The sequence below is a fragment of the Scardinius erythrophthalmus genome (genome assembly GCF_964197995.2).
Source record: "Scardinius erythrophthalmus genome assembly, chromosome: 7".
Classification (NCBI taxonomy): Eukaryota; Metazoa; Chordata; class Actinopteri; order Cypriniformes; family Leuciscidae; genus Scardinius; species Scardinius erythrophthalmus.
In genome coordinates this window covers 36,819,418-36,842,990 of record NC_138227.1, presented here as the reverse complement: position 1 = coordinate 36,842,990, position 23,573 = coordinate 36,819,418, and the positions used below count along the sequence as shown (strand labels likewise).

Here is a 23,573-nt window from a genome sequence, read left to right as displayed (position 1 = left end):
ATGGTATTGCCTCAGTACATTTATAGTTTGGCGAGTTCATTTGTTTCAAATTAAAACATTCTTAATCAAATCAAAATGTACGTTTTTTTTTAGCTTTTAGTATGAATATGTTAGCCTTAAGGTTATGAATAAGCTGGTGTGTTCCAAAACAATGACAAATTCACATTTAGGAGATACAAGCATTCAAAACTTAGTCTCTCACTTCCGCTAAAACGGATCACGGGATTTTATGACATCACTGCAGCTTCTCATCACATCTTCTGTCCAATCAAATGCTCTCTAGAATCTAAAGCTCCACCCCTATGCTAAAAACACCACCTGGCCAAAGCAACGGTTGACACGTCACGGAGCAATATGGGTTGGAGATGTGTGTTCGGTTGCTCAAATGCTCGAGTTTTATTCCGTTTTCCAACTGTATGTTGGTTAAGAATGAAACGGCTAGAATTTATTCACAGCTCTACTATTGAATCCAACGTATCATCAGCGCTTGGATTCGCTTCCATGTCACTGTCAAGTACGACTTGCAGTCTGTGAGGTAAACTAAACGCTATTGGCTATTTGAAAAGAAGGAGGAGCCATTCAATATGTCCCGCCTTAGCTTCCTGTTTCAGTGGAAATTACGTCAACGCATCAAACAAAGCTGCGCGATCCAAAGCACTTCAGTGGGCCTCTAAATCTTGCTCTTTTTTACTGTTTCTTGCTTCAGGCCTGTGTTGTGTTGCAAGATTGTACAATAAAGTCAATGACAATTGTTGGCGAATTCGTATGAATGCGTACAATCGAGTTCGGACATTGTTTACGAGGTGCTCATGTCCCACTGAGGCCAGGTTTTGGGGTGCAGGCTGCATGCTTATTTTTATTACAAATCGTAGGCTAAGTTTTCCTACATCATACGAAATTGCAACTTTGCAAAACAATTATGTTTTCTCATAAGATTGGCTTGGATCTCTGACTAAGAATATATACAGTAGTTCTTATGGTTGGGCCAGTTGCATAAACATAGCCACTATGTTAAGACTGTAGTTGCATCCCAAATGGCGCACTATACACTATATACTTGACCGTGTAGTTTGTGAATTTTATATGGTTCTTTTGTCATTCAGCATCGGAGTCTAATAGCACTTCGCTATGTAACTAAAACTGTGACAGTTGATTGCATGAAAGCTGCGTCCCAATTCAGAGGCTGCACCCTTCGAAGGCTGCGAAGGTCAGACTGAGCGTTGCCAAGTGGTACAGTCTAGACTGCAGAGGATTGTTCTTGTTGCCTAGCAACTGTGACAGCTGCCGTTGACGACAACAGTAACGTTTGTATTAAACTTTTTGGAAAGTTACTGTATATTAAACTGTCTGAAAACAAAACAGTGTTCACAAACTGTCTAAATATGTTCACCATGGTCCATATCTGTATATAATAAATAGTGTAAAATATATATATAATCACATCTAAGTTAGATATGTCAACATTTGAACCGCTTTAAAGTTTTTTTTTTTTTTTTTTTTCATCTGTTTCATTAGATATTTGAGTAAGTTGAAACCCAATACTTATGTTTAAAAGTGTAATTTGACAATTTCTTCCCAAACAAATGCTGTCGTCACTGGAGCTCAATGAATTCTGGGGTAATCAAGACCGCAAAGGATCCATCTGTTGTATCCTTCATTGCTCTGGGAAGGAAGGACGCATTTGATTTACATGAATTGGAATGCACCTTGTGTCTTAAAGGGATAGCTCACCCAAAAATGAAAATTATCCCATGATTTACTCAAGCCCTCAAGCCATCAAGAGCTATCTACTTTCAGATGGACACAATCAGAGATATATTTAAAAATATCTAGTTGCTGTGTTGCTGCCAATCGCTGTTATAGTCACAGAAAACTGAATATCTTTTCTTCCGTATTGTGATGTACTGTACATCCGAGTGTGATGGATTATCGAAAAAGAAATAAAAAATAGGGTGGGGACTTGCATCAGTTGTTGATTGGTTTTTCAGATGTGGGCGTTTCACTAAAACGTGGAGGCAGATGAACATGGGCTGGCAGGGGATTAAATGATTAGAGTCCTGCATACGTCACCAGAGAGAAGTGTACTGTTTTCAGCAAAAGGTCCAGCTATTACATTTTGATTAAACATTATGAGGTAAAATGCACGGATAAATCGTTCACAATATGATCTATATATCTAACATTAAGAAAAGCGAAAGGATGATTTTTTATTTGGTGTCAACTTTAATGTGAACTCCTCTTTAGGCTGATTTCACACTGTTAGGCCTTATTCACATATTTATATCTACGTTTAAATGTATTCATTTAGCAGGTGCTTTTATCCAAAGCGGCTTACAAATGACTAATGCAACAAAGCAATTCATCCTAAGCAGGCAATAACATGAGAAGTGCTGGTACTACGTTTCACAGGGAGAAAAATAGTAAAAGCACAGAAATAATTTTGTATTGTCAACATCAGCAGGCTGCAGCTCAGTGTTCATGGAAAAGATGAGTTCTTAGCTGGGATATGGCTGTCCGGATAGGGTTAGGAAGATCATTCCCACAGTGAGGAACAGTGAATGTTCAGGAAAGAGATTTGTCTTTCTGTGATGGGACCATGAGGTGCCGCTCACTCGCTGACCGCAGGCCCTTAGGTGTAGATTTGTAAGCGTGAGTGGAGGTAGGAGGGTGCAGAGCCTGTGACTGTCCTGTACGCAAACATCAATGTTTTGAACTTGATGCAAGCAGCAACTGTTAAAGGATTGGCTCACTTCAGAATGAAAATTTCCTGATAATTTACTCACCCCCCACCTCATCCAAGATGTTCATGTCTTTCTTTCTTCAGTCGAAAAGAAATTAAGGTTTTTGAGGAAAACATTGCAGGATTTTTCTCCATATAGTGGACTTCAAAAGGTCCAAATTGCAGTTTCAGTGCAGCTTCAAAGTCTCTACACGATCCCAGCCGAGGAATAAGAGTCTTATCTAGAGAAACCATCGGTCATTTTCTAAACAAATCAAAATATATATACTTTTTAACCACAAATGCTCATCTTGCACTAGCTCTGCGATGTACCACGCATTACGTAATCATGTTGAAAGGTCATGCGTGACGTCAGTACCTAGTGCTTACAAAGCCAACGTGCAAATACTAGGTCAAACGCCCTTTACAAAAAAATAAAAATAAAAATAAAAGGTAAAACAACAATGTCGAATGATTTTGAAGTTGGAGGAGAAAATGAGATGGAGTTTTTCACCCTATATTTTCCGCCTACGTCAGGTTACCGCCTGACCTTTCCAATGTGATTATGTAATGCGTGAAGTCGTGGACGGGCAAGACGAGCATTTGTGGTTAAAAACATGTTTATTTTTCAGAAAATGACCAATGGTTTGGTTAGATAAGACTCTTATTCCTCGGCTGGGATCGTGTAGAGACTTTGAAGCTGCATTGAAACTGAAGTTTGGACCTTCAACCCGTTGGTTCCCATTGAAGTCCACTATATGGGGAAAAATTCTGGAATGTTTTCCTCAAAAACCTTAATTTCTTTTCGACTGAAGAAAGAAGACATGAACATCTTGGATGACATGACGTGGGCTCGTTGAAGACCAGCCGAGCTGCTGCGTTCTGTATCATTTGTAGAGATTTGATTGCACATGCTAGAGGTCAAACCAGAAAAGCATTGCAATAGTCCAGTCTAGAAATGATAAGGGCCTGGATGAGGAGTCCAGCAGGCTTTATTTAGGAAGGACCTTTCTGATGTTGTGAAATGAAAACCTAATAAAAACCTGTGCTGTCTTTGCAATGTGGTCTTTGAAGGTCACCTGATCATCAAAGATTATTTGATATCTAATCTGAGATGAGACCCAATCAAATATCAGATTTTTTTATGCAAATTAGAATTTGTGGAACCAAAATACTGTTACAGTACTTGCGACATCCTTAAATGCCTCAAATATAACAAAAAGCCAGCCAATCAGATTGGAGCAGATGTTTTGTGTGCCAGGCGATAAGTGAATGGAATTAGATTAATGTCTGACTTGAAGCTCATTCTGTGCAGTATGAACGGCTGCACAAGCTCTGATGATGACACAGCTGTTCCACGATTGGCCGGATTCGCCAATGACAATGTGTTTTGTGTTTATTCAGACGCCTTCCCAGCCTACAGGGAACGTTCTCAGGACTTTGTCTAATGTTCTGGCAAGGCTCTCTTAAAATTAGGAACAAACGTTATTCCAGTAATGTTAATAAAACATTCATTCAGAGATATCTGTTTTTTAAATAAACGTTAGCACAAAAACATTATTTATGCATCATTCAGTTGTATGTTTGTTTAACGTTTTTTAAATGTTCCTGCTTGTTTCAGATCGTTTAAAGAACATTTAAAAGTAACATTCTCATAAAGTTTGAAGAAAGATCGAATGGAATTTCCCATTCGAATAACCAAGTTTTTTTTTATAGTCCCCCTATGGTGAAAATCCAGCTTTTAATATTGTTTATATGTCTATGTGGTGTTTCTAATATGCTTTGAGACTTAAATTCATCAGTCAACACCATTGCTGAGTATTTTCTCCTTAAAACTGCAGTGAACCAAAGACAGTCTCAAAAACACGGTTTGAAATCGCTGGTGTTTCTGACGTCACAAACTACCTTGTAACCAATCAGATCAACGTGTGATCGTCAGCGAGTGGATCTCTGAGCTGTGTGAGTGAGTGGAGGCGGGGCTCATTTGCATATTCATAGAACCGCGTTTAATAAATGAGGCAAGGGTGTCGAGTTACATTCAAAATATTTTAAGGCATGAAGAAAAAAGTTCAAGGAAATTTTATGTAAATAATATGGAATTTTGGTGATCAAAGATGACTTTTAAGGGATACAATTATTGACTACAGGGGGACTTTAAAACATTTTAATAACTGGACATTTTGAGCGTTCAGAGAACATTCAGAAAAAAGTTTTATATCTTAATTGGAACGTTAGCAAAACGTTCTTAGAACATATTTTTGTGTTCTAATCAGTTCTGCTAATGCTAACAAATCTGCGTTTTTATAAAATTTTCTTTTTTCATGTTTATAAAAATGACACTAATTAAAAAATATAGACTCCACTATATTGATATTTGCATGGTATAGGCTTATGTTGAACTTTAATCTTGAATATTCTTGTAAATAACAATCTGTTAAAACCAAACACCTAGTTGAAAAATCTAAATTGATGAAATGTGGCAGTAGCTAATCGTTGTATCTTCTTGATACACAGTGCTTATTAGAATTAATAAAAAAAAAGTTGTGTTTGTCATCTGTTCATGCTCTCAGAAAGTCTAGAAATGGATTGGATGTGTAACGTAGTGTGTAGGTTAAATTAATTTGATAATTGTTAATTACTTTTGGAATTAAGAGACGTCAGTCAGTAGTCTTTAGCATCTGCTCCAGAGATCCGACCTGACACTATCGTTGATAAATATTATCTTTGCTGTACTTGGCTAAGTGGCTCGCCATAATAGATTTAGAAGTTTTTGAATATGGAAGTGCTTAGATTGAAAATTGCCTGACTAACAGCCTTGTTCGTGCCATCAGCTGGGCAAATTCAGACATTAAAGTCAGCGGCGCTTTCGTTTTCCGATCTCAGCCCGCTGCCAAGTCGGCTCTTAACGAGCCGCTCACGTTCGCTCGTTTAAAACATGACAACGGGAATCAGAGGCACACCGCAGGGCCACAGTCGGCGCGCTTTACCCTTCGCCGACATCAGAGAGCCGATCTGTCTGCACATATCACAGGCGAGCAGACGGCAGGCATTTTCTCGTCTGTCATGTCCTGCTTAATATTCATGAAAGCAAATTGGGAGACAGTCATTTGGCAAGTGCTGCGAGTGCTAAAGCCTGTGGGGGTTGTAGGAGAGAAGTGCATACTCACAGTGGCAAAAACCCTGTCCTGCTCACCCCACCTTGTCCTCCGTCCCCAGCCGCTCCCTTCGGCACCTCGTCTCGTCCCGTCCAACCCCGCCCCCCCCCCCACCCGCCGAAGCCCCCCAGGCGGTGTGCTGAGTGCAGGCTTAATTACCCCAGGCCCTTGACAGAGCCTGTCATTGGGAAGCAGATATCCCACATATCCACACCAGACCTGGCACAACCAGTAGGGCGGGAACGAAGCTCCACATCGGCTCAGATCTGTGCAGTTTTAGCACGCTGGACTCTAGACATGATACATGCCATTTGAGATATTTATAGTTTTCATGTGGCATCACACCTTTATAGGAACACCCCCCTGGAGGACAAAACAAGGGTTTCCTCATCGGCCGTCTAGTTAGGTTTAGTGTACTAAGACTTATTAAAGTTATTAAAACAACACAGTCAGTATACACCTTACTGAAGATGCACACTATATGCAGCCGAACAGATTGCACGTTAAGCGTTTTACCATTATAGCCACTATAAATAGAATGCTTAATGTGGTTTAATGCATTAAAAGGTTAGTTCACCCAAAAATTCAAATTACCCCATGATTTACTCACCTTCAACTCATCCTAGGTGTATATGACATTCTTCTTTCAGACGAATACAATCGGAGTTATATTAATAATTAAAACTTAATCGACTAAAATAACTAGCTTCCGGCAGACGGCCTACGCAAGTCAACTTGCGCCACAAGAGTAACTCGTATGACGTAGATGTAGGAGTATCGTAAGTTTAGACGCCTCTCGCAGATCAAACAAACAGGGCTGAGCAACAAACTCAAGCTCCTCTGACATTTCTCTTTAAAAATTGTCGTTTTAAACTTCTAATTCTTGACTGGTGTTTTGTTATCCTCTGCGCTTCCTTGTTCGTCATTACGTTGTGCGTCGTGTCAAGGGTCGATAAAGTTTTAAATATGAATATTTTTCTACACGAACGCATCACTCTGCTTCAGAAGGCCTTTATTAACCCCCGGAGACTCGTGGAGCACTTTTATGATGGATGGATGCACTTTGATGGACTTCAAAACAGAAATGGCCATTCACTGCCATTATAAAGCTTGGAAGAGCCAGAACACAGATTGTATTCATCTGAAAGAAGAATGTCATATACACCTAGGATGGCTTGAGGGTATGGAAGCTTGTTTCCGCCACAAAATAAAAATAAAATAAAATATAATTGCGACTTTTTATCTCACAATTGCGAGTTTACATCTCGCAATTCTGACTTTATTTCTCAGAATTGCGAGATATAAAGTCAGAATTGCGTGAAATAAAGTCGCAATTGCGTGTTTTAAAGTCAGAATTGCGAGATATAAAGTCAGATTTGCGTGAAATAAAGTCAGAATTGTGTGTTATAAAGTCAGAATTCTGACTTTTTTTCTCGCAATTGCGACTTTATATCACGCAAATCTGACTTTATATCTCGCAATTCTGACTTTAAAACACGCAATTGCGACTTTATTTCAAGCAATTCTGACTTTATATCTCAGAATTCTGACTTTATATCACGCAATTGGGAGATATAAAGTCAGAATTAGAATAGAATAGAATGAGGCATTTATATAGCGCTTTCATATGTACTACTGTACACCCAAAGCGCTTTACAATCATATCAGGGGTCTCTCCTCAACCACCACCAGTGTGTAGCATCCACTTGGATGATGCGACGGCAGCCACAGAACAACGGCGCCAGTGCGCTCACCACACACCAGCTATAGGTGGAGAGAGGAGAGAGAGTGATGGAGCCAATTCAATGTAAGGGGATTATTAGGAGGCCATGATTGGTAAGGGCCAATGTGTGGAATGTGGCCAGGACACCGGGGTTACACCCCTACTCTTTACGAGAAATGCCATGGGATTTTTAATGACCACAGAGAGTCAGGACCTCGGTTTTACGTCTCATCCGAAGGACGGTGCTCTTTGACAGTATAGTGTCCCCGTCACTACACTGGGGCGTTAGGACCCACACAGACCACAGGGTGAGCACCCCCTGCTGGCCTCACTAACACCTCTTCCAGCAGCAACCTGTTTTTTTTTCTCAGGAGGTCTCCCATCCAGGTACTAACCAGGCTCAGCCCTGCTTAGCTTCAGTGGGCAACCAGTCTTGGGCTACAGGGTGATATGGCTGCTGGCCTAGAATTGCATGATATAAAGTCGCAATTGCGTGTTATAAAGTCAGAATTGTGAGATATAAACTATTTTAAGGTAAAAAAAAAAAAAAAAGTCGTCTTTTTTCCCCCTTAGAATTGGACTTTATATCTCACAATTCTGAGAAAAGATGTCAGAATTGCGAGATATAAACTCGCAATTATGTGTTATAAAGTCAGAATTGCGTGATATAAAGTCAGAATTCTGAGATATAAAGTCAGAATTGCGTGATATAAAGTCGCAATTGCGAGAAAAAAAGTCAGAATTCTGACTTTATAACACGCAATTGTGACTTTATATCTCGCAATTCTGACTTTATATCTCAGAATTCTGACTTTATATCTCAGAATTCTGACTTTATTTCACGCAATTCTGACTTTATATCTCCCAATTCTGAGAAATAAAGTCAGAATTGCGAGATGTAAACTCGCAATTGTGAGATAAAAAGTCGCAATTATCTTTTTTTTTTTTTTTTTTTTTGGCGGAAACAAGCTTCCATATGAGGGTGAGTGAATCATGGGCTAATTTTCATTTTTGGGTGATCTATCCCTTTAAGGGTGTGTTTACACCTGGCAGGCTTGTTCTGTTAGTGCGGTTCATTTGAATAAGTGTGAACGCTGCCATCTGAACCCTGGTGCCACCAAACGAGAAAAACCAGGTTTGCTTGAGCATTCAATCAATCAAACTAACTTTAGCTGGACAATAACTTTATTCTAGAGCTGCTATAAAGCCAAAACACTTTACTTTAATTTCCTATTATCACTGTAAAGCTGCTTTGGAACAATCTACATTGTTAAAAGCGCTATATAAATTAAGATGACTTGATTTGACTTGACTTGACATTCTGTCTTTTTTAGAGTCACATCTTGTGAAATCCCATCCTGTTTTTGGTTTGTTTAACTTTAGTCCGTGTTGCATTTATATTTCGGTTGAACTGCACCAGAGTTCGTTTGGAAGCGGACTGAGACCCATCTTTTTAAACATATTCTAGTGTGTTCTCCTCACAGCAGATCTGTGTTTATGTGTGTGACGGAGGGATTCCTGCCGCTGTTGTGACTTCTTTACACATTTTATAAGCTCTTTTCGAGTTCTCAGCTGGTCAAAATACCATCATATGTACGCACATAAAAAGAGTGCATTTAGCCCTGAACACAGCATTGTTTTGTTTGTTCGATAAGTTCCATGACAAAATATAAAATGTCATTTTTGTTTTTGTTTTGTATCTTTAGGTTCAGTGTTAAAATGACTAACACGACTAACAAGCAGGACTAAATGTATCATTTTCTTTTTTGGTCCAGACCAAAATAACTCAAGAGAACTGAACTACAAGTGTGAACACACCCTAAGGCCTTGTCCACACTAATATGTTTTCGTTTGGAAATGCATCTTTTTGTCTCAGTTTTGGTCCTCCGCCCACACTGAGACGGCGATTTTAGCAACGAAAACTAAGCTTTTTGAAAACGCTCTCCAAAGCGGATACATTTGAAAACTCTGTTTTCGCGTTGTAGTTTGGTCTGTGAAAATGGAGGTATTTGAAAACGATGACGTAAGTTTAGTCATGTGACTCATATTTAACCCATATATATTCATGTTTATACCGGTATTGTGCCTGTTATGTGCTATTCACTTTCACACTGTTGCTAAAATATGTTACTTTGCTCACTCTTCATATCACAGTCCTGCAAAGATGACAGAAAATTCACTCGCATCTGCTGTCCTGCGGCAAAACATGAGAGCAGTCGCGTTTTAGACCAAACAGATAATAGTGACTGAGTGCGACCTGGACGCATCAGTGAGTGGTGAGATATTTTGCTAAATAAAATGATCCTGCCAGAAGAATTGCGTGATAACTTGATTATGTCTGGTTCTGTCCGTATCATCTCAGTGAGCTTTTATGAGGGTTTACACATGCGCTGTAAGGTGAATTTATCTTTTTTTTTGACGTTTCAGTGTGGATGAGAAACCTTTGGAAAACGCTAGTGTGGACAGAGAACGAAATGAAATGAAAACTCAGTTTTTAAATCTATCCAGATTAATGTAGACGTATCCTCAGACCCCTGACCTTAGACGATGATAATGGAAGACCAAATTCACTATACACCTTATTAATAAAACATAGACTATGTATAAGTAAGCTGATGAACCCAGAATATTAACACAACAAGCAAAGTTTTATGTTAAGCGATTTCCCATAGAAAACTATTATAAAGAAATGCTTAATGTGCAATTTAGCGAGGCTCATCTGCTTTCCTGTAAATAAATTGCATCATAAATGAGGTGTATATTGAATTTGATATTTTAACATTAAACGCTTTTTTTTTTTTTTTTACATTAGGCATTTTAAAACGTCTTTTAAAACATTTTTTCTTTTAATGATTGAAATACTGCCGCAGTTCTATGGATGTTTTGCCCTCCAGGTCTCTGCACCAGTCACATGACTGAAAACTATGAATTGCAAAATAAACTTCTTACAAAAACGGTCTTATAATTGACCGTTGACACAACAAACATGCACACAGGGCGGAAAGCATTGGGCTCTATACACACATTTAGATTTTTGAGTAACTTTACAGTGATATTGTGATGTTTTAGAATATTGCTGTCATTTGTTTTGATGAAACCTAGACAGATAGTAAATAAAAATCACAAAACTTGAAGTTCTTTGTTAATGGCAGTTTGTAATGATACTAGACAGTGGTAGATTTGTTGGTTTATTTGTGGTGTTAGTGTTTGCCTCATCGGCATTGATCGCACCATTGCTCAGATCAAATGCATCAGTGGCCCTGAAAGCTGTTTAGGATGGATGATTAGGCAGCTGAAGATGACAAATGCGTTTGTGTGTGATTGACTAGTCACCCTAAATTGGAGTCGGAGACTAGCGTACTGCCTGTTGTGTTTTTAAATACATGTATAATTGTTCTTTTGTCCATTTGATGCTTTACTGAATTATATTTAATCTATATCTATAGCTATAAGGTCCAAATGTAATTAAAAATTGCTATTGGATTTATAAAGTTGCAAGTTTCCCAGTAACTTTTTAGGAACTGCTACATACATGCACGATCCATCTCAAATTGTAAGACTAATTTTGTGACCCTGACCAACACAATGTTGGGAAAAGCTACATTTGTTGTTTGCAGCCTGTTTATTTAAAGTATTTGAACTGTAAACTTGATCTTTGTAGTAGTTAGTAGTTAGTAAGCTACACACTACTAGCTAAGTGTGTTAGAGCCATCTACAGAAAAAGATCATTATCTGATGATATGATTTATCATTTAATCTGTACAGTAGTTTTGTGGCACAACAGCAATTGTGATTTTTTAAATAAAGGAACAACACTGCATAGGAGAGAGATCAGTTTTGGATGAACTGATTCACTGATGGCTTTCTAATGAGAGAGAGAGAGAGAGAGAGAGAGAGAGAGAGAGAGAGAGAGAGAGAGAGAGAGAGAGAGAGAGAGAGAGAGAGAGAGGGGGGGATCGTTTAGGACAAACTGACTCTTACTAGAATAAATCAGACTTGCTAATGCTAGAAATGAGAGAGTCATTAAGGATGAACCAATTCACTTGTTACTGAAAAAACCTACTCTGTTTTAAAAGCAGTTGTTACATTATTTGAGGTGAGTAAGCGATTCAAATGTAATTGCCTACTAGAAAACAGTTTGTTTGAAATCATCAGGGGCGAACTGATATACGAACTGAATATTCCTGTATTCCTGATATTCCTGTTTTTGTGATAAGTGCTGATAGAGACAGATAATCCCCCCATACCCTCATTCCCTATTCATTACATTTGTACACTAATAAAGTCAACTCGAAGGAGTTATTGAAAATGAGCAAGTGAATTTGGACACTGAGTGCACAGGAAAGACTTTTTGCATAGTTTGTCCTTAATATAAAAATAAAGCAGATTGCTTTGTGTCATCTGCATTACCTGGTAAACTCCATGAAAACAAACTAGCTTGAGTAAAGCGTTATTAAACAACTTAATAATACATTTAAAAGGAAAACACACGTGTGTGTTTCCGTTGTGGCTGTCATCTTCAGGAATTTACCACTGGAAATGACTGTCCCCTCAAATAGCGCACTACATATAAGGGTAAGCTAATTTTTTTTTAATTCGTTTTTTCACATTGGGCGCATGTTTTTTTTTTTTTTTAAAGTCCCCCTTTAGTCAATAATTGTATCCCTTAAAACTCATCTTTGATCACCAAATTGACATATTTAAAAGTTTTTTCCTTGAAAAAAATTCTTCATGCCTTAAAATATTTAAAATGTAACTCTACACCCTTGCTTCATTTAGTGTACGCGGTTCTATGAATATGCAAATGAGCCCCGCCTCCACTCACTCACTCCAGCTCAGAGATCCACTCGTTGACGATCACACGTTGATCTGATTGGTTACAAGGTAGTTTGTGACGTCAGAAACACCAGCGATTTCAAACCGTGTTTTTGAGACTGTCTTTGGTTCACTGCAGTTTTAAGGAGAAAATACTCAGCAATGGTGTCGACTTATGAATTTACACATGGTTTTTCTTAAAGCATATTAAAAACACCACATAGAGATATAAACAACATTAAAAGCTTGATTTTCACCACAGGGGGACTTTAAATTCCCTGCTAGGCAGAAAAGAAAAACAATCTTATTATAAAATATTATTGTATATTATAAGCTAACTATTAAAACTATTATTTGTATTTAAAAACATTACAAATTAATTAAACAAATTCTGAAATATATTTATGCAGAATAGCTGGATTCAGCGCTGGAAATAAACATATGTGACTTTTCTTCACCCACCATCTCTCTTACCGCTAAGCAAAATTGTGCTCTTTTCAACAAAAAAAGTGCTAATTTCTAAAAATCAGGCTGAATAAACATTACATAAAATTACAATTTAAAAGCCACCCATATGGCCTGACGACTGAAGTAAAAAACTGAGGCTCGATTTCACAGACAGGGCTTAGATTAAGCCAGAAGTAGACCTTAGTTAAATTAGGACATTTAAGTAGCTTTTATAAACACGACTTAGGGTACGTTTACATGACAACAATATACTTAAATATTCTTTTCCTTTGAGTTTTCCGCCTACAGACGACACCATTGTCAAAACGATCCCCATTCACACGGATCCGCGAAAACGACTAAAGACGCTGCATTCCTCTGCCAGGCCATTAGAGGGCGATGAAACACGACAGACTGAACACGTAATACACATGTGCATGACGTCATCGTCTTCAGAGATTCGCCTTTTTTTGTAGTTTATACTTAGACCGTTTTCAAAAACCTGCACTTTGAACCCCATTTTCAAAACGTGTCCAAAACTCCAAAACGGTGTCATGTAAACAGACACTAAGAAACCTCTTGAGACAAAACAATGACACTGACATATTTTAAGTTGCTTTCAGTTATTAAACATGCATTTTACTCTGGCACTAAACTTAAAGCCTTGTCTCTGAAACTGGGCATGTGAGTGTGGACATTTATATTCACAAATTTTAGTCGATGTTGGCAACTTGTGGATATTCTCTTTGAGACCTGAGATTCTGACTGGCAGTCTTTGCCTTTGGCATAAAGCTCATCTCCCGGTGCTCTCAAAGCCAACACTTTTTTAGCATGCTGTCAATATGGCAAAAAGCTCTTAGATTCCTCAATTCCTGAATCTTCCTCATCCCATCATCAATATGCATTCTGCTGTTTTGTTCCTCAATCACTCAGTGAGTGAATAATTCAATGACTCGCTCATAAACACAGTCAGTTGTTGTCACATGTACCTGCAGCAAAAGTTAATCGAAAATCAATCAGTACCTCCAAACCTGTAAACATTGCAAAATAAATCAATATTTGAGCATCTCAGTTTGAGTATGATCAGTTGGGGGGGGGGGGGGTATGCACAAATGATTGTGTGCGTGTTTCTGAAATGCCCTACTAAAGTCACCTTGGCTTGTTGTTAGCCACTTTCCATCAGGTTCAGCCCACGTCTCAGGTGACACGACATTAAAGGCCTACAGGCAAAGCTCGGCCAGTGCATTAGAGTCAACTGCCATCCCAATCACTCTCCCAGCCCAAATAAAAGGATGGGAAGATGTATTTGATGTGCAGACCTTCACATGAGAGAGCAGTTTAATATTGAATAAAGAGCAGTTTTTCTTCCAAAGCAGTACCAAAGAGAGAAAAACCTTGGTTAATTATGAATGCACACAATACATTATTAAACAGTGTCACTTTTTCGTCTTTATGGTTCATCTCATGAAAAATTATGACAATTGTGAATTTTTCCTGCGGGTTGTTGAGCACTGAAGTGCTGTTTTCCCGTAAATTCAGATGTGTGGCCTTTTCAAGAAAGATTTGATGTGACTTCTGCTTTTGGACATTTTATGCTTTATTTTTTTAAAGAAAAAACAAAGCTTTAAGAATGATACCTTGTCAGAGCAAACTCAGCTCTCAAACTGAGATGTTGTGGATTAAAATAATATTTAAAATCCCTTAAAACTCATCTTTGATCACCAAAATTACATATTTAAACGTCATGCCTTAAAATAGCTTGAATGTAACTCTACAATCTCATTTAGTATTGCCTCCTCTTGCTTTCTTTATTGCATTATGAACATCATTTCCCATGACGCATTGTGTGCTGATTGCTTCCACCCTGTGTGTTATTATGTCGTTAAGGTCTGTGTGTTCAGTCATTCTTTGCGAAGTCTTGCTGCATGTTAGAGTTACACTGCATTTTGGGTTGCTATCTCAGGTTTCCTTGTCATGATTTTGTTCTTCTGCCTGTTTTCCTGCGCCTTGGTCCTTTTATTATTATCTGGATTGATTACTCTGTGGATTAATTTGACCTTGTGCACCTACATCCGCCATTTTGTCATTATCACATGACCTACCAGCGTCAGTTGCGTCGCTTCACTGCCATTCACAAATCCTCTCCTGTGGCCTCATGGGATAGTAAAGTGTCCATCGCATCCAATCGAATGCGCACGTAATTCTATCAAACTTTTAAACTGAAGATGAAGCCTTTAAGACTACTGTTGTCCACAAGAGGGACAATACATCTTTGTAATCTAATCTTTATCATTATCCAGCATTGGCTGATAAACAAATGTTTAAAACCAGGGCGCACTGGTACTATGGATTTATATCATTTGCGCATTCTCCATTATGGATATTTTATGGTTTCAGGCCTACATTTCGGTTCAACCTATAGCCCAACAGCATAGTTGGCATGACGGTCTTAAATGCTTGAACCCTGTTAATTGCTGCTTGCAGCTATATTTTGTATTTATTTTTTTAAAACAAAGATTGTGAATATTAATTCATAAAAAATCTTATATCATGGGAAGTTTTGTGGAATCACCACCATATTGCATTTTACAACCTGAACCAGCCTTGCATTCTCGAGAAAAGGTCACATGATTAGACTTTATTTGTCTGCATCCAGAATCTGTCACATGCCTGTCCTGTCTTGTGCTGCACATGGGTGTTTGTTATGTTGGGCCATGTGCTCGTGTCTATTGTCTAGCCCCTCCCAGCTTGTTATTTGATTATTGGTTAATTTATCCCACCTGTTAGTCTCATTACCCTCCTTTGTTTGTTCCCCTATTTAGCTTCCTTGTGTTTGTAGTCCTGTGCTGGTTCGTTGTCTGAGTTACCTGTTCCTGATGTTCCTTCCCGCTGGCTAGTTGTGTCTTGAGTTTGTATCCTATCTGTTTGTGTGGAATAAATCTCCTCTGCATTTGAATCCTCGTCTCTCGTTCATTCAGCCGTGACAGAACGAACCAGCCAATATGTGGATTCAGCGGAGTGAGGTTTTTCCTCAGGGAGAGGAGAAGGGATCTTCAATCTCCTTATTTGAGTACTTCGCCAGATGCGCTCAAAGGACTTGGGAGGAGGAGAGGACCATGGCCGATGACGATCAGCGGAAAGGAGAGCCTTCACCACTGATCCCGAGACGGAGGAGGAGGAGAAAGACTTCCTCCATGCCTGTTCCGGTGGTCCCAACTCCGGTGGTCCCAGTTTCGGTGGTCCCAGTTCCGGTGGTCCCGAAACACAGGAGGAGGGAAAAGACTCCTTCTGTAACTGTTCCGGTGGTTCCGAATCCAGTGGTCCCAGTTCCGGTGGTCCCAGTTCCGGTGGTCCCAGTTCCGGTGGTCCCAGTTCCGGTGGTCCCAGTTCCGGTGGTCCCAGTTCCGGTGGTGCCTGTCGAGCCTGTGTCTTCGGACAAGATGGCCGCCACCGAGCCTGTTCACGTCATGCCTGCCGAGCCTGTGTCTTCGGACAAGATGGCCGCCGCCGAGCCTGTTCACGTCACGTCTGCCGGGCCTGTGTCTTCAGACAAGATGGCCGCAACAGAGACTGTTCACGTCACGCCTGCCGAGCCTGTGTCTTCGGACAAGATGGCCGCCGCCGAGCCTGTTCACGTCACGCCTGCCGAGCCTGTGTCTTCGGACAAGATGGCCGCCGCCGCGAGTGTTCACGTCACGTCTGCCGAGCCTGTGTCCCCTGACAAGATGGCCGCCACCGAGAGTGTTCACGTCACGCCTGCCGAGCCTGTGTCTTCGGACAAGATGGCCGCCGCCGAGCCTGTTCACGTCCAGTCTGCCCAGTCAGAGACTGCTCACGTCACGTCTGCCGAGCCAGAGACTGTTCACGTCCCGTCTGCCCAGCCAGAGACCGTTCAGGTCACATCTGCCCAGCCAGAGATGGTTCAAGCCACGTCTGCCCAGTCGGAGATAGATCGGGAGATGCCCATTCTCACGGCCGGGGGGGCACTGATCGGCTATTTAGAGCGTTTAGCTCGGATCCTGGAGACGCCCTTCAAACCTCCAGTGTCTGTTCCTGAGCCGGAGCCAGTGTCTGTTCCTGAGCCGGAGCCAGTGTCTGTTCCTGAGCCGGAGCCAGTGTCTGTTCCTGAGCCGGAGCCAGTGTCTGTTCCTGAGCCGGAGCCAGTGTCTGTTCCTGAGCCGGAGCCAGTGTCTGTTCCTGAGCCGGAGCCAGTGTCTGTTCCTGAGCCGGAGCCAGTGTCTGTTCCTGAGCCGGAGCCAGTGTCTGTTCCTGAGCCGGAGCCAGTGTCTGTTCCTGAGCCGGAGCCAGTGTCTGTGCTTGTGTCTGTTTCTGTGCCGGTGGTGCCTGTTCCTGAACCGGAGGTGTCTGTTCCTGAGCCCTTAGTGACCGCGACACTAGCCATTATGTCCACAGCCATGTGGTGTGTGTGGGCTACGCACACACTTGGACCGGTGGTGTCTGTTCCTGGGCCGGTGGTGTCTGTTCCTGAGCCGGTGGTGCCAGTTCCCGAGCCGGTGGTGCCAGTTCCAGTGCCCGAGCCAGAGGGGCCAGTTCCAGTGCCCGAGCCGGTGGTGCCAGTTCCAGTGGTGCCAGTTCCAGTGCCTGAGCCGGTGGTTCCAGTTCCAGTGCCTGAGCCGGTGGTACCAGTTCCAGTGCCAGTTCCAGTGGTGCCAGTTCCAGTGCCTGAGCCGGTGGTACCAGTTCCAGTGCCAGTTCCAGTGCCTGAGCCGGTGGTGCCAGTGCCAGTTCCAGTGGTGCCAGTTCCAGTGCCTGAGCCGGTGGTACCAGTTCCAGTGCCAGTTCCAGTCCCTGAGCCGTTGGTGCCAGTTCCAGTGCCAGTTCCGGTGGTGCCAGTTCCACTGTCAGTTCCGGTGGTTCCAGTTCCTGAGCCGGTGGTGTCGGTGCCAGTTCCTGAGCCGGGGGTGTCGGTGCCAGTTCCTGAGCCGGTGGTGCCAGTTCCAGGGCCAGTTCCAGTGGTGCCAGTTCCTGAGCTGGTGGTGTCGGTGCCAGTTCCTGAGCCGGTGTCGGTTCCTGTTCCTGAGTTGGGGTCGGTTCCTGTGCCATGGTCGCTTGAAGGGTCGTCTACTTCCTGGTCTCCCGAGGGTTCGTCTCCGCCGTGGCCGCCCGATGAACTGCCGTCTCCGCCCTGGCCGCCCGAGGGAAAGTCTCCGCCCTGGCCGCCTGAGGGAAAGTCTCCGCCCTGGCCGCCTGAGGGAAAGTCTCCGCCCTGGCCGCCCGATGAACTTCCGTCTCCGCCCTGGCCGCCCGAGGGAAAGTCTCCGCCCTGGCCGCCCGAGGGAAAGTCTCCGCCCTGGCCGCCCGAGGGAAAGTCTCCGCCCTGGCCGCCCGAGGGAAAGTCTCCGCCCTGGCCGCCCGAAGGAAAGTCTCCACCCTGGCCGTTTGCACAGCCTGCCCCGTCCTGGCCTCCTGAACCCTGTGGACCACTCTGGTGTCCCAGACATTTTTTTTCCCCTGTCCCGCCCTGGTCTGTCCCTCCCGTCCCGCCCTGGTCTGTCCCTCCCGTCCCGCCCTGGTCTGTCCCTCCCGTCCCGCCCTGGTCTTATGGAGCGTCTGGTAGCCGCTCCGTAGGGAGGGGGTAATGTCACATGCCTGTCCTGTCTTGTGCTGCACATGGGTGTTTGTTATGTTGGGCCATGTGCTCGTGTCTATTGTCTAGCCCCTCCCAGCTTGTTATTTGATTATTGGTTAATTTATCCCACCTGTTAGTCTCATTACCCTCCTTTGTTTGTTCCCCTATTTAGCTTCCTTGTGTTTGTAGTCCTGTGCTGGTTCGTTGTCTGAGTTACCTGTTCCTGATGTTCCTTCCCGCTGGCTAGTTGTGTCTTGAGTTTGTATCCTATCTGTTTGTGTGGAATAAATCTCCTCTGCATTTGAATCCTCGTCTCTCGTTCATTCAGCCGTGACAGAATCACATACTCATATAGTAGATGAAAAACAGTGTGTGACAAGAGTAGCATGTCTGAATTCACAGTATTCATAAAGGAGTAGGCAAAAAGATTCTGAAGTGTGCATATGATGGGACACTTTACTATCCCATGAGGCTACGGGAGAGGATTGTGAATGGCAGTGAAGTTATGCTGGTAGGTCACATGATCATGACAACATGGCATACATCCAGATTACATTCTTACTACACACATTCAAACTATATCGAAAATACTTTTTTAGTGGTAACAAAATAATTACTTATTCAAAATCAGTGCCTACTCCAGAGAGTTTGCGATTTTGGACGCAGGTCGTGACTTTTTTACACAGTCAGGTCTTTTTTAATTTGCACACCAATAATAATAGACAGCTATACCAATTGAATTTGGCTTTCTTTTTGAGAATTTTGTTCTTTTTATGAGACTTTTTTCCCTTCAGAATTTGGAAAAGAAAAGAGCATCATAACTCGAGCTGTCAATCCTTTCTGCTGCTGTCCAACCTTTAAGATATCCCAGATTCGCAGAAGAGACACTGGTTACTCTCTGCAGTCTGAAATTTCTTAATTAGGATTTATTCATTTGTAGCGGACACACATGGAGTTTACAATTTGTTTTACATCAGCGGGTCTTTATTTCAGAGCCGGAAGCCACACTTAAAGAACGCTTGTCTATTAAACCGACATGAATTCATCAAGTGCACAAGTTGATTAGTGCAGAATGTGTTGAATCACTTAGGTAGCAAAACGTCCTCTTGGAATGAAGATCAACAATGATTGCTTTGGTTTACAACAGAGTGAGTGAGCAAATTCTCATTGCATAAAGGCCAGAATGTTTTCACGCTCTGTAATATCGGAACAAACGCTCCGCCAAGCCTCTCGCTGGCAAAACAAGACATTTTAACAGATGGTTGCTTCAGCGTGCCACTTGATGAATGATACCATATGCCTCAGATTGCCACAGTAAAGATTATCACCATTACGAGCGCTTGTTCGCGGGTTTCGTTTGTTTGCTTGTCGGTGTTTGCTCATCAAGTGTGCCAACAACTGGTGTGTAATATCCGAGCATGTGGGCGCACATGTGTTTATGAATGCACGTCTTCTACTGTGCGCACCTTCTGCTTTGTGAGCGAAACCCGCTGATCCTCGGAAAAGGTTGAAACTGCTGCAATTTGAAACCTTGTTAGAAATTTATGAAGTGCTAAAATGTTTCGTCCCGAGGGAAAACACTGCCAGCTGTCACTGGTGAGCCATTTACTGCCAAACGGAGATTGGCTCTCAGATGGGGCCTGTGGCACAGCGTCGAAGAGATTTTCATCAAGACACGAGCAAGATTTAGCAATTAGCGGGAAGTCATCCATCTTGAACTTTTCTTTGGCTGTGATTAGCTACAATGATGCGATGTCAGATTTTGTCAGTGTCTTAGTGTTGACCTTTAATACTCTCCGTATGTATTAAGATATGCACTGTATGCATTTGTGCTCATGTCGTACATTTACTATGATATTACATTAATATCTACTTTTTTTTAGCATATTTGGTAACACTTTACAACAGGGTTTCATTAGTTGACCATAGTTAATTACTTTAGTTAACATGAACCAAGAACGAACAATACTTCTGCAGCATTTATTTACTAACACATTATTTAAATTAAATGTTGTATTTGTTAACATTAGTTAATGCACCGCGAACTAACATGAACAAACAATGAAAGCCTGTATGATTTATTAAATAACATTAACAAAGATTAATAAATACTGTTACAAATGTATTGCTCAAAGTTAGTTCATGTTAGTTAATATATTATCAAATTAGTACTTTTTTTTTAGACATTTTAGGTTTAGGTTTTTGGTTTAAAAAAATATTGTAAAAAAGTACTGTTTATAATAATAATAAATTAAAACAATGATATGTAGCAAAGTATTTTCTACATAATAATTGTATCAGTCATTTTATCATCATCGTTTTTTTAGCATTTAAAAATCGATTTTTTTTCCCACCCAAAACATATTTAATTTATTTATTAAATATAGTTTTTATCCCATCAACTGCCCCAATTTTTTTATAATTCTGTCATTGTTTAAGATTCCTAATACTGCAGTTTAAATCATGCATTTCCTAAATGATTTTTTTTATGTAGTCTTCTATCTAGGTGTAATTCTTCAAATCAGTTTTAACGTTAAGTAGTTAAAGTAGTTTAGATAAGTATGATAAAGTACCGTAAATAGTTTCCAAACTTTTTTCTCTTTTTTTTCACCCCACTGTCTTATTGATCAGTAAAGGAACGGGGAAATAAAAAGGAGTACTAGGAATGGGGTATATTGCAAGTCAGATTCAAACTTGCTTTGTCCATATGAGCTCAGTTTACTTAAATGTTTGTGCTAATCGCTAGGTGCTAACATTGGAAGTTTACATTTGAAAAGAGCCACTTGGCCACAGGTTTCTGCCGTTTGTTTTTTATCTTGTCTCTATATTAAGCTGGTACAGAATATATTTAAACATTGAAAAATTGACACGCTTCGCCATTTCAGTCTCATTAATGCTCCTTCATCCATATTACAGTTCTCACTCACTAACTCTTGTCCTGTCTTTTCCTCAACAGTTTTCGGTGAAGATCTACGTTCCAGCTTATATTTTGTCAATGCATCTCTGCAAGAGGTAGTGTTCTCCAGCACCACAGGGGCACTGGTGCCGTGTCCCGCCGCGGCCGTGCCCCCCGCCACGCTGCGCTGGTACCTGGCCACCGGGGAGGAGATCTACGATGTCCCAGGCATCCGCCATGTGCACCCCAACGGCACGCTGCAGATCTACGGATTCCTGCCGTCCAGCTTTAGTAACCTAATCAATGACAATACATACTACTGCACAGCGGAAAACCCATCAGGGAAGATCAGGAGCCAAGATCTACACATTAAGGCCGGTCAGTCAGCTCAACAGAGTAAAAATCATAATTAAACAACATGAAACCCACTGAGAAATACGTACACAAAAATGTCTGTTTTATTATTATAATAATAACTTTATCATTTATTTAAAGGATTGGTACACTTCAGAATTAAAATTTCCTGATAATTTACTCACCCCCCATGTCAATTCAAGATAATCATGTCTTTCTTTCTCCAGTCGAAAAGAAATGAAGGTTTTTGAGGAAAACATTGCAGGATTTTTCTCCATATAGTGGACTTCAATGGGGTCCAACGGGTTGAAGGTCCAAATTGCAGTTTCAGTGCAGCTTCAAAGTCTCTACACGATCCCAGCCGAGGAATAAGAGTCTTATCTAGAGAAAACATCGGTCATTTTGCGCCACACATTGCGTAACCATGTTGAAAGGTTATGCGCGACGTTGGCGGAAGTACCGACCTGGTGTTTACAAAGCGAATGTGCAAAGAATCGTAAAAAAAAAAAAACGAAAAAAATAAAACAACAATGTCGGAAATTTTGAAGTTGGAGGACAAAATGAGATGGAGTTTTTCACACTATCCGTGTTTTCACCGTGGACGTGCAAGTAGAGCATTTGTGATTAAAAATGATATACATTTTTTATTTTATTTTTTTTAATGACCAATGGTTTGGCTACATAAAACTACTGATCTATTTAATGACGTCATTCTATATAGATCAGTGCATAAAACCCCTTTTCCTCGGCTGGGATCGTGTAGAGCCTTTGAAGCTGCATTGAAACTGCAATTTGGACCTTCAAACCGTTGATAACCGTTAAAGTCCACTATATGGAGAGAAATCCTGGAATGTTTTCCTCAAAAACCTTTATTTTTTTTCGACTGAAGAAAGACATGAACATCTTCATGAAATGAAATGACATGGGGGTGAAGAAATTATCAGGAAACTTTTATTCTGAAGTGAACTAATCCTTTAACTATTGCTTCTTATGTACAACAACAATAGATAAATAAATAAATAAATAAATAAAAAGCAAATATTATATTCCCTTTGAGTTTTTCAAATCTCCTACAGTTCAGCGTTGGTTAAAAGTGCTCATAGAGCTGTGCTTCTGTGACAGCTCTAAGATAGACAGATGAAAACACTGAAATATTAATGCATTTTTCGCTTAGGTCAGTCATGTGTGGAGAAGACAATGCTGGAATTTGGGTCATTTATATGGTTTTGTACATTTCAGCCAACTGAACCAACCACACTCTTAGAAAAAAGGCTCCGTTGGGCTCTATAAAGAACCCTAGGGTTCTCGACTCAATTTTAAAGAACCCTTAATACTAAAAAGGTTCTAAGGAGAAATGTCTTAATTGATTGTAAAATGCTTTAACGTTTAATGGGTTATTATAAACAGAACCTAAAATGTGTTTACAAGCTGTTTAATTTACACGATTAAAAATTAATTAAAACAAAATTCATCAAATGATCCCATGATGGTAAGCTCTAAAAGATTCTATATATGAAGCGCCTGACCTTTACGGTTCTATTTAGAACCTTTTCTTCTGAGTGCAGCAATAGACCTTATTCACAGCGGCGCCATTTTGATTTTTAACGGGAATGAAAGCGAGGCTGAGAGGGATAGGCATGCATCTCTTCAGTGGGTTGTACTGTTATTTAATGTGTTTTTGGATGGTTTTGCTGACGAAACATCTTTCCAAGAAGTTCCAGTAGACAAAAAACTCCAGACAACATGAGCTGTGGAAAATTATAAGTGATATAGAAGCTTCATACAGCTTTTTACTCGCTTTCATACCTATCATGGCGCTGCTCTGAATAAGGTATATGGTTTTTTTTTTTCTTAAATATAAATAGCACAGCATG

General features: G+C 40.9%; 1 protein-coding gene across 1 annotated transcript in view; it reads left to right on the top strand.

Annotated features, from left to right (window-relative positions):
• dscamb (Down syndrome cell adhesion molecule b) overlaps positions 1-23,573 on the top strand; it is a gene marked incomplete at both ends in the record, with an annotated part of 158,559 nt that overhangs the window by 9,439 nt on the left and 125,547 nt on the right. Inside the window, one exon of the mRNA XM_081369741.1 lies at positions 21,406-21,723. Coding sequence (XP_081225867.1) covers positions 21,406-21,723 — 318 coding nt within the window. The remainder of the gene's footprint in view (positions 1-21,405; positions 21,724-23,573) is intronic.